Source organism: Balaenoptera physalus (assembly GCF_965194825.1).
Source record: "Balaenoptera physalus genome assembly, chromosome: 17".
Taxonomy (NCBI): Eukaryota; Metazoa; Chordata; class Mammalia; order Artiodactyla; family Balaenopteridae; genus Balaenoptera; species Balaenoptera physalus.
Window position 1 is genome coordinate 69,475,841 of NC_138895.1, and position 14,664 is coordinate 69,490,504.

The 14,664-nt window shown below is 35.8% G+C and overlaps 1 protein-coding gene across 9 annotated transcripts in view; it reads left to right on the forward strand.

Annotated features, from left to right (window-relative positions):
- Positions 1-14,664, forward strand: part of TBC1D31 (TBC1 domain family member 31) — a 61,652-nt gene that overhangs the window by 31,467 nt on the left and 15,521 nt on the right. For all 9 annotated transcript variants that reach the window (XM_082433148.1, XM_082433142.1, XM_082433145.1 and 6 more), the window contains 8 exons: positions 2,930-3,009; positions 3,088-3,234; positions 3,572-3,705; positions 7,709-7,842; positions 8,156-8,335; positions 9,634-9,866; positions 10,135-10,287; positions 11,303-11,438. In XM_082433148.1, the coding sequence (XP_082289274.1) occupies positions 2,930-3,009; positions 3,088-3,234; positions 3,572-3,705; positions 7,709-7,842; positions 8,156-8,335; positions 9,634-9,866; positions 10,135-10,287; positions 11,303-11,438 (1,197 nt within the window). The remainder of the gene's footprint in view (positions 1-2,929; positions 3,010-3,087; positions 3,235-3,571; positions 3,706-7,708; positions 7,843-8,155; positions 8,336-9,633; positions 9,867-10,134; positions 10,288-11,302; positions 11,439-14,664) is intronic.

Genomic DNA, 14,664 nt, shown 5'->3' on the forward strand with positions numbered 1-14,664 from the left:
GCTTCCCTGGTGGCGCAGTGGTTGAGAATCTGCCTGCCAATGCAGGGGACACGGGTTCGAGCCCTGGTCTGGGAAGATCCCACATGCCACGGAGCAACTGGGCCCGTGAGACACAATTACTGAGCCTGTGCGTCTGGAGCCTGTGCTCTGCAACAAGAGAGGCCGCGATGGTGAGAGGCCCACGCACCGCGATGAGGAGTGGTCCCCACTTGCCGCAACTAGAGAAAGCCCTCGCACAGAAACGAAGACTCAACACAGTCATAAATAAATAAATAAATAAATAAATAAATAAAAGAACGTGAATTTCTTTAAAAAAAAATAGACAACCTGCTAACACTTTCAAGGACTTTCAAAACTTTTTATTGACAGTTAATCATATGCATAAAAATGCACAGCTCAGTAAATTTTTAGACTGAATACACCTGTGTTATCAGCACCCAGATCAAAAAATGGACCATTCCCAGCACCCTAGAAGCCCCTCTGCTGCTCCCTTCCAGACACTTTCCCCCTTACCCCAAGGATAACTACTCTCCTCCCTTTTAACACCGTAGATTAGTTCTGCCTTTTTTGTACTTATGTTCATTGGATCATTCAGTTGGTACTCTTTTGTTTCTGGCTTCTTTCATTTAACAGTGTGTTGGAGAGATCCATGTGGTCGTAAACCATTCACTCACAGCTGTATAGAATTCCGTTGTGTGAATAAACCATGCTTTATCCATTCTGCTATTGGTAGGCATTTGCGTAGTTTTCTAGTTTTTTTGCTATTAGAAACGGTGCTGCTCTGAACATTCTAAGGCATCTTTGATGAACATAAGGACATGTTTCTGTTGGGTATAAACCTGGGAATGGAATTACTGGCATACAGGCTATGCATATGTTCAGCTTTAGTAAATACTGTCAAATAGTTTCCCAGGTGGTTGATTTAAACAATCCATATTCCCACCAAGAGGTATTTGAGGGTTCTAGTTGCTTCATATTCTTACCAACTGTTGGTATTTTTCACATTAATTTTAACCACCTCTTTTCTTCTATAAGCAGTTTTAAAATGTGAAACTTCCCTCAAAAGAAGAATGTGTAAAGTGTTGTCTACCAGGGAAGTTCATTAGAAACTCAGTGCCTAGGGTTTTTACTGGAGGCTGGTTACAGGCACCCTTTCAAAATTCCAGACTCCACAAGGAAAGCAGGTGCTCAGCATAAACCACAGTGTACAGTTTAGGCACAGTGAGCCTCTCCTGTTGGTTCTGGAGATGGTGGGAACTTCCTCGAAATCCAGATATCTGGACACCAGACAAGGGCCAGCCTTCTAGTGGGCCTTTCTAAGGGTAGCAGTCGCAGACCTGCCATGTTAACTCTTTTCTGGACATGTTCATATCCACATGAAGAAACAGAGTATTACCAGTAGCTCTGAAGTCCCCTGTGTGCTTGTCCCCAATCGCATTTCTCTCCCTGTCCCATAGACGTAACCATTGTCCTCACTTTTGCATTATGTCCTTGGCTTTCCTTATAGTTTTATCACCTCTACAATGTAACCCTACACAAAATACTGTTTAGTTTTAAAAAACTAAGTAGCAGGCACAAACCTAGCTGTGTCAAGATTGGGCGGTATTGACCCTATTAGTTGAATCTGTTTCTGAGACATGGTCTGGCTTCAGCTTTCCTGAGAGTTCACAGGAGCCTTTTCTGGGAAAACTAGTGGGCATGGTGATGATGACTTTGGGAAATAAAAGTGACACCACGGTCAGGGCATCTGGCAGCCCTTGGTCTGGATCAAAGTTGGAAGCCCTACAGAAATATGTCCGGGAGTGGGCGGCTTCTAAAAACCCGTAGCCAGTTCTAAGGAGTAGGTCAAAGTAGAGCACTTGTGTGGGTGAAATGCCTGTCCTCAGCTAATCGCGGCATCAGGACATGGAAAGGGAAGTAGGAACTTCATCAACTCATGGTGAAGACAAAAGCAGATGAAACTCAGGCCAATCCGCCTGGGCGTTCTGGCCTTTGTTTAAAGAGGCTTCAATGGCAGCGGGTGACTTGGTGACGACAGCAGTGAACGTGTCTCTTTTATGGATCGCATTGCTCCAGTCTGGGCTAGTTGCCCTTGATGTCTGGTATTTGGCTCTCAAACGGGGATCTTCATTCACCGTCATCTTGGGCTGTCCCTCACCTCCCTCTTACACTTTGATTACCTGTTTCTTATGTGGTGAAAAGAGCACTGAACTAAGGCAGAAAATGTGGCTTTGAGTCTTGAGCAAAGACTCAACAGATTTGTGATCTTGAGCAAGTTGCTGAACTTCTCTGACCTTCCCATTTTCTCAAAGGAAGACAAAACGTCTCATCTGTTTCATACAGTTGTTAGGCTTAAACGAGATAATCTATGAAAATGGCTTTATGATCCTAAAATCTATAAAATGTTTTTCCATTAAGATAAAAATTGACTTAAAAGTTAAAAGTGCAAAAAAAAAAAAAAGATGGAAGGAGCAAGAGAGGAAGAAAATATCCAGATGCATTGCTCTTGCTACAGGGATTGACAAGTGACAGCCCATGGGCCCAATCTGGCTACTCAAGCTAAGGATGATTTTTATATTTTTAAATGATTGCATTTTAAATGGTTATATAAGTACCTGCATAATATGCTTGATTCTGCCTGTTGACCCACAAAGCCTAAAATATTTACTCTCTGACCTTTGACAGCAAAAGTTTGTCAAACCCTATTACAGGGTAAAAAAATATGTCATAAACTTTGTCTGCTGTGTATATGCATACTCAAGAGAGAGAAAGATATTGAGTGTGTGTGTGTGTGTGTGTGGAGAGTCCCATGATATAAAATATTTTTTACTGTGTATTGTGTTCCAAAGTTGGAAAGCCACCGTGGACTAGATTACCTTTTCAGTTTTAAGATTATGTCACTTACTGATACTATTTTTTTTCTTTACAGAATGAGTTTTCAGATGGATTAAACAAAAAGCGTTTACAAATCTTATTAAAAGGCTATGGTGAATATCCAACGAAATACAGGTAAAATTTAAATTCTTGCATGTTAAATCAATCTTATTCCCCCAATTTTTCTTGGTTAAAATTATGTTTTAATTTCAGAATGTTCATTTGGCGCTCTCTGCTACAGCTGCCTGAAAATCATACTGCATTTAGTAACCTTATAGATAAAGGTATTCATGTGGCATTTCTCAACCTTCAGAAGAAATACCCCATCAAAAGTAGGAAACTACTCAGAGTATTACAGAGGTATGTATGTTCAGTATTTTGCAGCAATGTGTATCTCCCCCAAGATATTGATTAATTACAAATGGGAAAATAGTGATTTCATAGTAGAGAAACTTAGCAGACACCTCCTTAACCAAGTAATCAAATTTAAAATCACCAGTAATAAATCCTATCAATGTGTTGCACATCACTTTTGTGGTATTCTTGCCAAAAACTTACAACCTCAGTTTAATCATGGGAAAATAGACACACCCAAATTTCACCAAATTTACCTTCTGTATCATTTTTCATCATGTGAATGTATTTATTCAAATAAATTTTAACAAGCTTTTCTGGTCTTTCCTTATTTTATTCACAGAACCCTCTCCGCATTAGCTCACTGGTCCGCCATCTTTAGTGACACACCGTATCTTCCACTTCTGGCATTTCCATTTGTAAAATTATTCCAGAACAACCAGCTCATCTGTTTTGAAGTTGTTGCTACTCTTTTAAGTAAGTAAATAAGTAAATAATGAAACCAAGAGTAGATACTTATACATTTTCCTGATACCTTTGCAACATTTAACAATTCTAGTGTGAGACAGTCAGACAGAGAGCATAAAATGGAGAGTTTGGACATTTATACATAAATAAAACTTTTTACTTACAATGAAGTTTGGATGGTTGCATTTTAGAAGGTACTGTTACAGGCTACATTTTGTTAGTAAGAAGGAAGCAGATGTTTCACTTCTTGAAAGTCAGTTATTATTCATAAGACTGCAGTAAGTATGTAAAGCATTTAGCACACGATGCCTAATGTGGCAGGTGTTGGCGGTTACCCCCGTTCTCATCATCCATGGCTAACATTTAATGAGAACTTCCTGTGTACCAGGTACCATCCTAAGTGTTTTGCCTTTATTAACTCATTTAACCTTACAGCAGTCCTGTGAGTTAGGTGTTATATATTATTATTCCCTTTTATAGTTGAGGAAACTGAGGCACAGAGAGCTTAAGTTCCATGATTAGGTTAATGACAGAATAAGGATTTGAACCCAGGCACTCAGAACCTATAGCTGTACTCCCTATAGAACCTATAACACAGAACCCATTGTGTTACTGCTTCATCATTATCATCTACACTAAAAAGTGAGTCATTTTTTTTTCATATTAGTAAAATCAGCTAAATGGTTAATAAACTGGATCCAAATTAAACCAACACTGGTTTAACAAAAATAACCATTTTTGTATGTATTTTTCTTGTACAAAGGAGATAAGCACTTAACTATAACAATAAAATTCTGTAAAGTAGAAATAAAAAGATCCCAGCATACATATTGTGAATATTTTAGTTTACTTCTCTTTACAGATTTTCGTTCATTTTATTATGCTGTATTTGCTTTAATAAGTTTTTACCAATCATTGGAGAAAATATAGGAAAATATACAAAAGAAAAGAAAATTCATGAATACTCCTCTTCCTCAGAAACAATCTTGATAATATATTAATGAATTTCTTATAAGAGCATTTCCCTAAATCATTAAATATCTTAAAAAATATAATTTATTGCCTATATAAATTTCATCTTATAGTTATACCATAATGTATCCCCCAACTGTTAGACTTTTAGGGTTTTTTATTTTTATAATTATACTACTTTCATTTCATATGATATATACATTTATCTTATTTGTATACACTTTGTGAACATTTTATTGTTTATTGTAATAGTCTATAATGTACATGGTCTAGTTTAATGTTTTACTGTTGGACATTTAGGTTGTTCCTAATTTTTATGTATTAAAAGTAACAATGTTGTGACTAGCTTCACATTCATAAATTTATGATAATTTCTTTTGGTTAGAGTCCCAGAATTGGTATCATTAGGTCATAAAATATGAATATTCTAATTGATTCCACTAAAGGGTTGTACTAGTTTACCCTGTCAGTAACACTAAGAGTTTTAAAAGGAAAAGAAACAAGAACAAAAGGTGAACAATCCAATTTAAAAATGGGCAAGGGCTTGAACGGATGTTTCTCCAAAGAAGATGCACAGATGAGCTACTGAGCCCATGAAAAGATGTTCAGGATCATTAGTCATTAGGGAAACGCAGATCAAAACCACAGCGAGACACCACTTCACACCTACTAGGATGGCTGTAATTTAAAAGAAAATAAGTGTTGGCAAGGATGTGGAAAAATTGTAACCTTTGTACATTGCTGAGAGAAATGTAAAATGGTGCAGTCACTGTGGAAAACAATTTGGTGGTTCCTCAAAAACTTAAACATAGAATTACCATATAACCCCACAGTTGTACTCCTAGGGATATCCCCCCAAAAATTGAAAACAGAGACTCAAATAGATACTTGTATACAAATATGTTTGTGGAGCATTATTCCCAATAGCCAAAAGACGGAAACAACTCAAATATCCATTAACAGATGAATGGAGAAACCATATCTGTATATATATACAGTGGAATATTATTCAGCCATAAAAAGCAATGACATTCTGACGCCTGCTACAACATGGATGAACCTTGGAAACATGTTTAGTGAAATAAGCTAGACACAGAAGGACAGATTTATGTGAAATTTCTCAAATAGGCACAGAAAGTAGATTAGAGGTTACCAGGGCTGGGGAAGTCGAAATGGGAAGTTAATGCTGAATAGGTACAGAGTTTCTGTTTGGGAAAGGATTCTGGAAATAGTGATGGTTGCAGAACATTGTGAATAGAATTAATGTCACTGAATGGTACACTTAAAAATGGTTAAAATGGCAAATTATATTTTACCACAAGAAAGAAAAAAAAGCAGATTATATCTAATTTAGAGTAGGCATGCACAACTATATCTTTTACTTCCAGTAAAATCTTGTTACATAGCTACGTATGGTTATATACTAAGGAAATTGATTTTTCTCTTCTAAAACTGAGATCTAAATCTAAAAGATCCATGACAGTCAGCATGAGTAGCTATGCATTTTCATCAAGGGTCTCAAACTAGTTTTATTCAATAAACTTAGCTTCAACTAAATCTTAGCCCTGCTTTGGGATAAGCCATTGTTTTGGCTTTCAGGTTACAGTCTAGTTGGGGCCAAGAAGAAATTGTGAAGGAATATAGTTACTTCTATGTATAATTTGGAATACGTTTATAAAAGTCATTTTTAAGCACTCTTTAGAGTTCCTCTTATAATCAGGAGGAAATTCTTCAGGTTTAGTGAAGGACCTCCACGTGATGATCATTTCTCTTTATTCTGCTCTCAGTCAATTCTGTCTCTAGGTCCTCTACCCATACTTCTGTGTGGTGGCACCTAGCAGAATACAAGAGGAGACATTTACTGTATAAAACAGTGTTTCCCTCTTGCTTAATTGAAAACAGTTGTTCTGTTGATAAAGATTAAATATAAGAGGGCTTTGTGTATGTATGTGGTGTTTTAAAATTCCCAAAACTAGCAGTGTCTGGGACATCATAGTTACTTACTTAGGAGAGGTTGGATTTTTCTGTTAAAGTTAACTTATTAAGAGCAGCAGTTAAAGAAGCTGAAATGTTTCTTTTAAAGCTTAGTCTTTGCAAGATTTTATTTATGACTTAATTATTAACTCAAATCTAAATACTTAACTAATAAATGAAATAATGGAATAAACCATATGTAATCCAATATTCTGATCAGACCATTTGCTAATTTGAGAAAGATCTTATTGTCAAAACATGAAACCCCAGCTCAGTATTTAAAATAAAAAATCTGAATTTAATAATTACGGAAAGTTGTGGTGGTTAGACATAGGTTCACTGAGCAATGAAACTGATCATCTTACTAGGGTTTTTGGAAAAGAATGTTTTGGGGGTTGTGCTGGTTACTAAGGGAGAGTGAGTTAAAGTCAGCCTTAGAAGCCTCTTCAGTGGACTGGATTCTGCTTTCTATTGGCTGACTTTCAGAGGACACTGCTGCGGCTGTCACTGATTGGTTTTCAAAGTCAAGTTTACTGAAACAAGTTGTCATTCATCAGTTAGATTTAAAACCAGTCCTGGTGACTGCCTGTTACCATGACTATAGAACACTCTTTTCCTAGAAATGGGACTCTTTAATTAGGTATGAATTCTAGTAGATTTGAGGAGATTGCCATTTAACATTGATCACATTTTATCAAAGACTTAAATAGGGACCTTTTTTAGGAGGGTCATTTTGTTAACCAGGAGAAATCTAAATACATGCAGCACACAAGCCAGCAGGAACCAGAGCCTTATAGCTACCATCAGGAATACTTTGGGAAGGTTTGTTTGTTTTAGTTGATACTTTCTCATTGACTGCTCTGAAGAAACAGGAATATTTCTGTAAACCTAAAATACTACGGTAACATGATGGAGTTTTAAAATCTATTGTTCTAGAATTTAAAGAGTTATGTTTTCTTTATTAATGGGCATGTTGAGGATATAAAGAGTGGATACATTTAAGAACTGTAAAGCTCTTTGATGATATAGAAAGGTAAAGGTAAATTTTCAATTTTTTTCTTCATAGTCAATTGGTGTCAACACTGGTTTGAATATTTTCCTAATCCTCCTATCAATATTCTTAGTATGATAGAAAATGTTTTGGCATTTCATGACAAGGAACTCCTGCAACACTTCATAAATCATGATATAACTTCCCAGGTAAGAAATGTAAGGTTTTTAGAATAACAACTTATTTTGGAAGCTAACGTTGGTTCTGGTATAAATAAGACAGTATTTTCTTGAAAGAATATAATAAACATACTACTGTTATACTTTTAATAGTATTCCATTTTTTTTCTTCATTAAACTGCTTTCCTGAAAGTCTGTAAAGAAGAGCCCAAATTAGGGTAGTTCTTTTCATAATTATGTTCTTAATATAATGATTTTAGTATCTAAACCAAACGAGCATATTAGCAATGGCTGTTATGACTTTTCCCTCAAGAACTAATACATTTTTTCCTATTTATTTTAGCTGTATGCATGGCCTCTTCTTGAAACTGTGTTCTCGGAAGTACTGACAAGAGAGGAGTGGCTAAAATTATTCGATAATGTCTTTTCCAACCATCCTTCGTTCCTCCTGATGACTGTTGTGGCCTACAACATATGTTCTAGAGCTCCTTTGCTCAACTGTAATCTTAAAGATGATTTTGAGGTACATATCCTTGTTCTTAAGTAGTGGTTCTCAAATTTCATTTATTTCCATTAAAAATCCATTTATTTATTGAGTACCTACTATATGTCAGGTACTGGTGCCAGGTGGTAAGAATATAGAAGAGAATAAGTTATACCACTGCATCCTGGCCCTCACGTAGCTGTAGTCAGTTATAGCTTGACTGCTAGTCCTAAAATCATAGCTTCAGAGAAGAATCATGATAATATTGGAGTTGTGTGCTTTTTGCCTATTTAAAGGATGTTTAACAATTGGGTAGTTGTTTATTCTGTGCATGATCTTATCAGTGACCCAACTGGTCTGTGATAATCTGGATGCTTATTACACATGCAGAATGGTAACTATGAGACTTTTGAGGACAGTGACTGAAAGAAAGCATTAGAGGTCGTTTTTGTTTTTTTTTAATTTTATTTATTTATTTATTTATGGCTGTGTTGGGTCTTCGTTTCTGTGTGAGGGCTTTCTCTAGTTGCGGCAAGTGGGGGCCACTCTTCATCACGGTGCACGGGCCTCACACCGTCGCGGCCTCTCTTGTTGCGGAGCACAGGCTCCAGACGCGCAGGCTCAGTAATTGTGGCTCACGGGCCCAGTTGCTCCGTGGCATGTGGGATCTTCCCAGACCAGGGCTCGAACCCGCGTCCCATGCATTGGCAGGCAGACTCTCAACCACTGCGCCACCAGGGAAGCCCCTAGAGGTAGTTTTCAAAGGGAGAGGTTCTTTTGGTAACAGGATGAATTAAGTTGGTTTTGTTTGTTTGTTACTTATTTTGTGGTTCCTATCAAATTAAACTTCATTTTTACTTCATGATCACAAGATGTGTACATATACGTATGTATGTGTGTATATATATTAGAATTTGGATCTGCCAGCAGAACAAGATAATGTGGAAACACGTCAGATATTTTTTAAAAACCAAGGTTATTTTCAAAGGCTAATTTAGTTTTGAATTTACTTATTTTGGATTTTGAAGAAAAAAAATTCCAGTAGAAGAATTTATTTCATTGTCGAAGCAGTCTTCTATTATAAAGGAAGCCTTCATTTTGAGTTAAAATTTTAAAAGTTTTCTTTCAAAATTTCATAATATGGTTGTATAAATTTATTTTTTAAAATATGAAACTGGATCTTCATTTTAAAACTTGGGTTACGAAACGCTTCATGAATTGGCAAAAAAAAAATCCTCTTAAAGATAAATTCACATTTACATGTTTAAACTCGTTTTAGTTCTGCCTTAATTGCTTTACTAGGTAAATCTCAATTTAAACGCGAAGTTTTCTTACAGTTTTTTTTTCACCATCGGAATAACCTGGATATAAGTGCTGTAATTAGAGAAGTTTATCATCTCATGGACACCACACCCGCTGATATTCATCCAGACAGCATGCTTGATGTTTTTGTGGCACTGACAAAAGGGCAATACCCAGTATTTAATCAATATCCAAAGTTTATTGCGGACTATCAGACACAGGAACGAGAAAGAATAAGGAATGATCAATTGGATTCCTTAAGAGAGAGGTAATCATGGAATGGTTGTTCTTTGATAAAAACAAAATCTATTATAAATATAAACAAAATTTTTATGAAAAAGACATGTAAATTATTAAGTTGTATAAAATTAGAGTTTGAAGGATGGAAATATCTTTAAAGATATTCTTGCATATGGAAGTAAAACAATTACATGTTAATCAGGTATATACATTTTGAGTTTTGGTTGTTCTTGGACTTAAATTACTCAGTTTTCTCATTTGCGTTTTGTTATAATAATAAATATTATGTACTCTAGGCAGGTAGTTGAAGACATGCAAGCTGAAGTAGACCAGCAAAGAGTTGAAGATGAAGGTTGGTACCAAACACAGGAACTGCTTCGTAAAGCTGAAGAAACAAGGAGAGAAATGCTCTTACAAGAGGAGGAGGAGATGATACAGCAAAGACAGAAGTATGTTTAACACTTTGAAAAAAGCTGGACATCTGAGTTATTTTAATAATTTTTATTTCTTTCATTATTGTGAAATTATATATAATTATATAGTTTCACTTTATATAGTATTACCCAGCTCTGCTATTTCCATTACGCAAATGTTTAAGCTAATAAAAAGAAATTATAATACATTTTTCAAAAAATTGGCATATAGTAAAATGTAATTCTAAAGCTATACTGAGTATAATATAACGTGCTCTGATTATTCAGAAGTAATACAAGATCTAAGGTACCTTTTGCAGTGGGCAGAAGTGCCTTGCAACACAGTGCTGGGTAAATTGTCTTTAGTGGAGTATAATTTTTTAAATTGTGTTTTAAACGTATCTGTGTGACCTGAAAATGAAACATAAAATGATTCTCATTGTGCATTTCATACTTTGGAGGACAGGGAAAGAAGTATTAAATGCTTATTGAATAATACGTTAATAAGGCAAAATGTTTAAATTAGTTAAGATTATGGGATAAGCATTGAGACTAAGGCTGATTGTTGGGAAAATCACTTCTGTGTTTGTTGATTCTTATTTTTGGATAGGACTTTATGAAACAGATTTCTGGTGTGAGTTAAAAAAAAAATTACTGAACTGAGCCATTAGCCTTCTAAAATTCGAAAAGAATAAGCATACATAATCTTTGGTAACATCGGAGTATTTTGGGGCCTTCTTTTCTCAGATAAAGGATATTAATTGTATTGAGGTGATCTGAGTAGTAGACCTGTTAAAGAGAATTTCTGAGTATGAAGAAATAGCCAATTGCATGTGGACTTGTCATTTTCATGAATGCAGGCTTGTTTTGTAATTGAGCATTTTCATTTCTATATTATAAAAACCCATATTATGATGGCACCAGTTGAATTGGGAAAGCGGACCAAAATCGGTGGCAGGCCTTTCATTGTTGTGAAACATAGTATTTTTCCATTTAAATATATATTGGGAAATGATTTTATTTATTCTTCTTGATGTATTTTGTGTTTAAGACTAGCTGCTGTGAAAAGAGAGTTGAAAGTAAAGGAAGTGCACTTACAAGATGCTGCAAGAAGGCGTCTTCTGCAGCCTCAGCAAGATCAGCGTGAAATGGAGCTAAGAAGACTGGATGATGAAATTGAGAGAAAGGTTTATTATTCTTAGTTCTCATACATTATCTCCATTAACTCTCATTTAAATGTAATGAACACCTTCAAGTTAAATATTATTCCTAGAGTTCACAAGGGATACTAAATAGCCCCTTTAGTTTTATGTAATTCCACCCCCCCCCCGCCCCCAGCTATTCTTATTCTCTTTTATATTTCATTAATGGTTAAATATTTTAGAAATGCCAGGAAAATGAGTCAAGTTGATGAGTGTCCTTGATGACTGTTCTTTTAGAGAACCATGAAGTTAATTGTGAAGGGAAATGCTCCTTTTTAATATAAAAATTTACACGTCACTAGTCTAAAAAGATTTCCATTATAAAATATATGGAGTTAAAATGGACCTTCTCCACTCTTCTCTCATTTCATCCCCAGAGATAAATTATTTTAAAATGGTTATATATCTTTCTCTTTTTTTATGGTTGCACAGTATTCCATTATATGGACATGTCATAGTTTACTTAACTAATCCTTTGCTGTTGGACATTTAGGTTGTTTGCAGTATTCTGCTGTACGAAACACTGCTAGATTGTACATTCTCGGTACAAATCTTTGAGTAGTTGCACACATATTTTTGTTGAATAAATTCCAAGGTATGCCAGATTGTCCTCCAAAAATGAATCCACTTAGGTATTTTAAGAATATAAGAGTACCGATACCCTAGTCAATTTGGAGTGCATCAGTCTTAATATTTGCCAGTCTGATAGGTGATAGGTGAAAAATGGTTTTGTTTTTTGTTTTTTTTTTGTTTTTTTGCTAGTGATGTTAACTGTCTCTTCATTTGTAGAACTAAAGATTGCATATCTAAATCGTTTCTCCATTTTTCTACCAAGTTACTCTTTTTCTTACCAATTTACACAGGCTCTTTTATCATTTGGGGCAGCAGTGTCCAATAGAAATATGATGTGAGCCACATGGGTAATTTTAAGTTTTCTAATGCCACATTAAAAAGTAAGAAGAAACAGGTGAAATTAATTTTAATAATATTTAACTCAGTATATTTGAAATTATCTTTGCAGTATGTAATTAGTATACATTGTCATTGAGATGTTTTACCTTTTGTTTGTACTAAGTCTTTGAAATCTAGTAGTCAGTTTATACTTGTAGCACACCTCAATTAGGACTAATCACATTTTAAGTGACCCAACAGTTATATGTGGCTATAGTGGTTGCCTCACAGCATAGGGTCAGGGCATTAATCCTTTTGTCTGTTGAGAATGTTTTGCTCAGTCTGTGTTTGACTCTAAGAATGTTTGCAGTGTCTTTTTTTCATCATGTAAAATATTTTAATTTTTGGATAACTAACTTCATTAGTTTTTTATGACTTCTAGGTTTTCTGTCATGTTTATTAACCTTCCCATTTAAGGTTATATTACCACTTATGCCTATTTTCTTCTAGTTCTGTAGTTTTCTGTTGTTTTTTTAATCTTTGATTATCTTTTTAATTATTTATTTATTTATTTATTTATGGCTGCGTTGGGTCTTCGTTCCTGCGCACGGGCTTTCTCTAGTTGTGGCGAGCGGGGGCTACTCTTCATTGCGGTGCGCGGGCTTCTCATTGCGGTGGCTTCTCTTGTTGTGGAGCATGGGCTCTAGGCGCGCAGGCTTCAGTAGTTGTGGCATGCGAGCTCAGTAGTTGTGGCTCGCGGGCTCTAGAGCTTGGGCTCAGTAGTTGCGGTGCAGAGGCTTAGTTGCTCCACCACATGTGGGATCTTCCCGGACCAGGGCTCGAACCCGTGTCCCCTGCATTGGCAGGCGGATTCTTAACCACTGTGCCACAGGGAAGTCCCTAAGGGTCAGCAGATGATTGTGTGCCAGCAAATCTGACCCACCACCTGTTTTGTAAGGCTCGTGAGTTACAATGGTTTTAACGTTTTCAGTGGTTAAAAAAAAATCGGAATCAAAGAATAATAATACATGACATGAAAATTAAATTTTTTAAAACATATGAAATTCAAATTTCAGTGACCATAAATACAGTTTTATTGGAAAACGGTCACACTTATTTGTTTACATATTTCTTTGGCTGCTTTCGCACTACAATGGCAGAGGTGAATAGCTGACACAAACTATGTCCCACAAAGCCTAAAGTATTTAACTCTGAGACCCTTTACAGGAAAAGTTTGCCAGCCCCTGATGTGTCTGAAAATTGAATGTAAGGAATGAGTTAGGAACCAAGCTTACTTCTTTCCAAAGGCAAGTCAATTTTCCCAGCAGCATTTGTTGAATATTAGCAGTCATTTTGCCAGCTGATGGTTATTAAATGTTCAGTTCCCTTATAAACTTGATCTCCTTTGCTGTCTATTCCTAAGCCAGTACCACAGTTTGAATAACACCTGTGTAATGTTTTACTAATTAGTAGGCCTAATTACCACAATTAGTGTGCCTTTTAAAGAGTTTTCTTCAGTATTCTCAAATGTTTATCATTTCAAATAGACTTTGAAAATTTTATCTCTCCCTCTCTCTCTCTGAATCCCCCCATCCTACTGGAATTTTTATTAGGATTGCATTGAATTTGTAAACTAATTAAGGAGTTTCAAACTTGCTTTTGATAAAGTAGTAAATATTTAAATTTTTCTTAAGATTTTCATTGATCTATATTAATAATCTATTATCTCTTTTATAGCATGAGATAATACTTTGTTTTGTTTAAAGCCAATTAATTTTAAATTGATTTTTAAAATCCATGATTTCTTTTAACTATTTCATCTAGTAAATGAGGTTGATAATTCATTATTCTAGAAAATCTATGTTCTTCTCCAAAAGTAATTCAGGCTTAGAACTCTATCTCTTTATTCCAAACCCCCTTGAGATAGTGGAAGGCAGTTTTTTGGTGAAAGAATCCTGCCAAGTCCTTTCAGTGGCACGATCTGGCCTCTGCCTCCCCTTCCAGCCTCCTGCCCTTCCATCTCCCTGGTCTGATCGTGAGCTCTGACCCTGCTAAATAGCAGAAGCTTCTCTACTCACCGTTCAGGCGCCAGCAGGAAAGACTGCTTGAGTCCAAAGTGACACGTACAAGTGACACAGACATCTGTTAGTAGCAAGCAAAGTTGATCTGTTTTGCTCTGGTACATAGCTGTTTGTATCTCTGAAAATTCATGAGCAAAAGAGCTTCTGTAATTGAAATTCCTAAAAAGCATTATTTGCTATGCCAAACGTCTCCTCCACCTCTTAGCATTATATCTACTCTTGCTTCATCAACTCAAGTG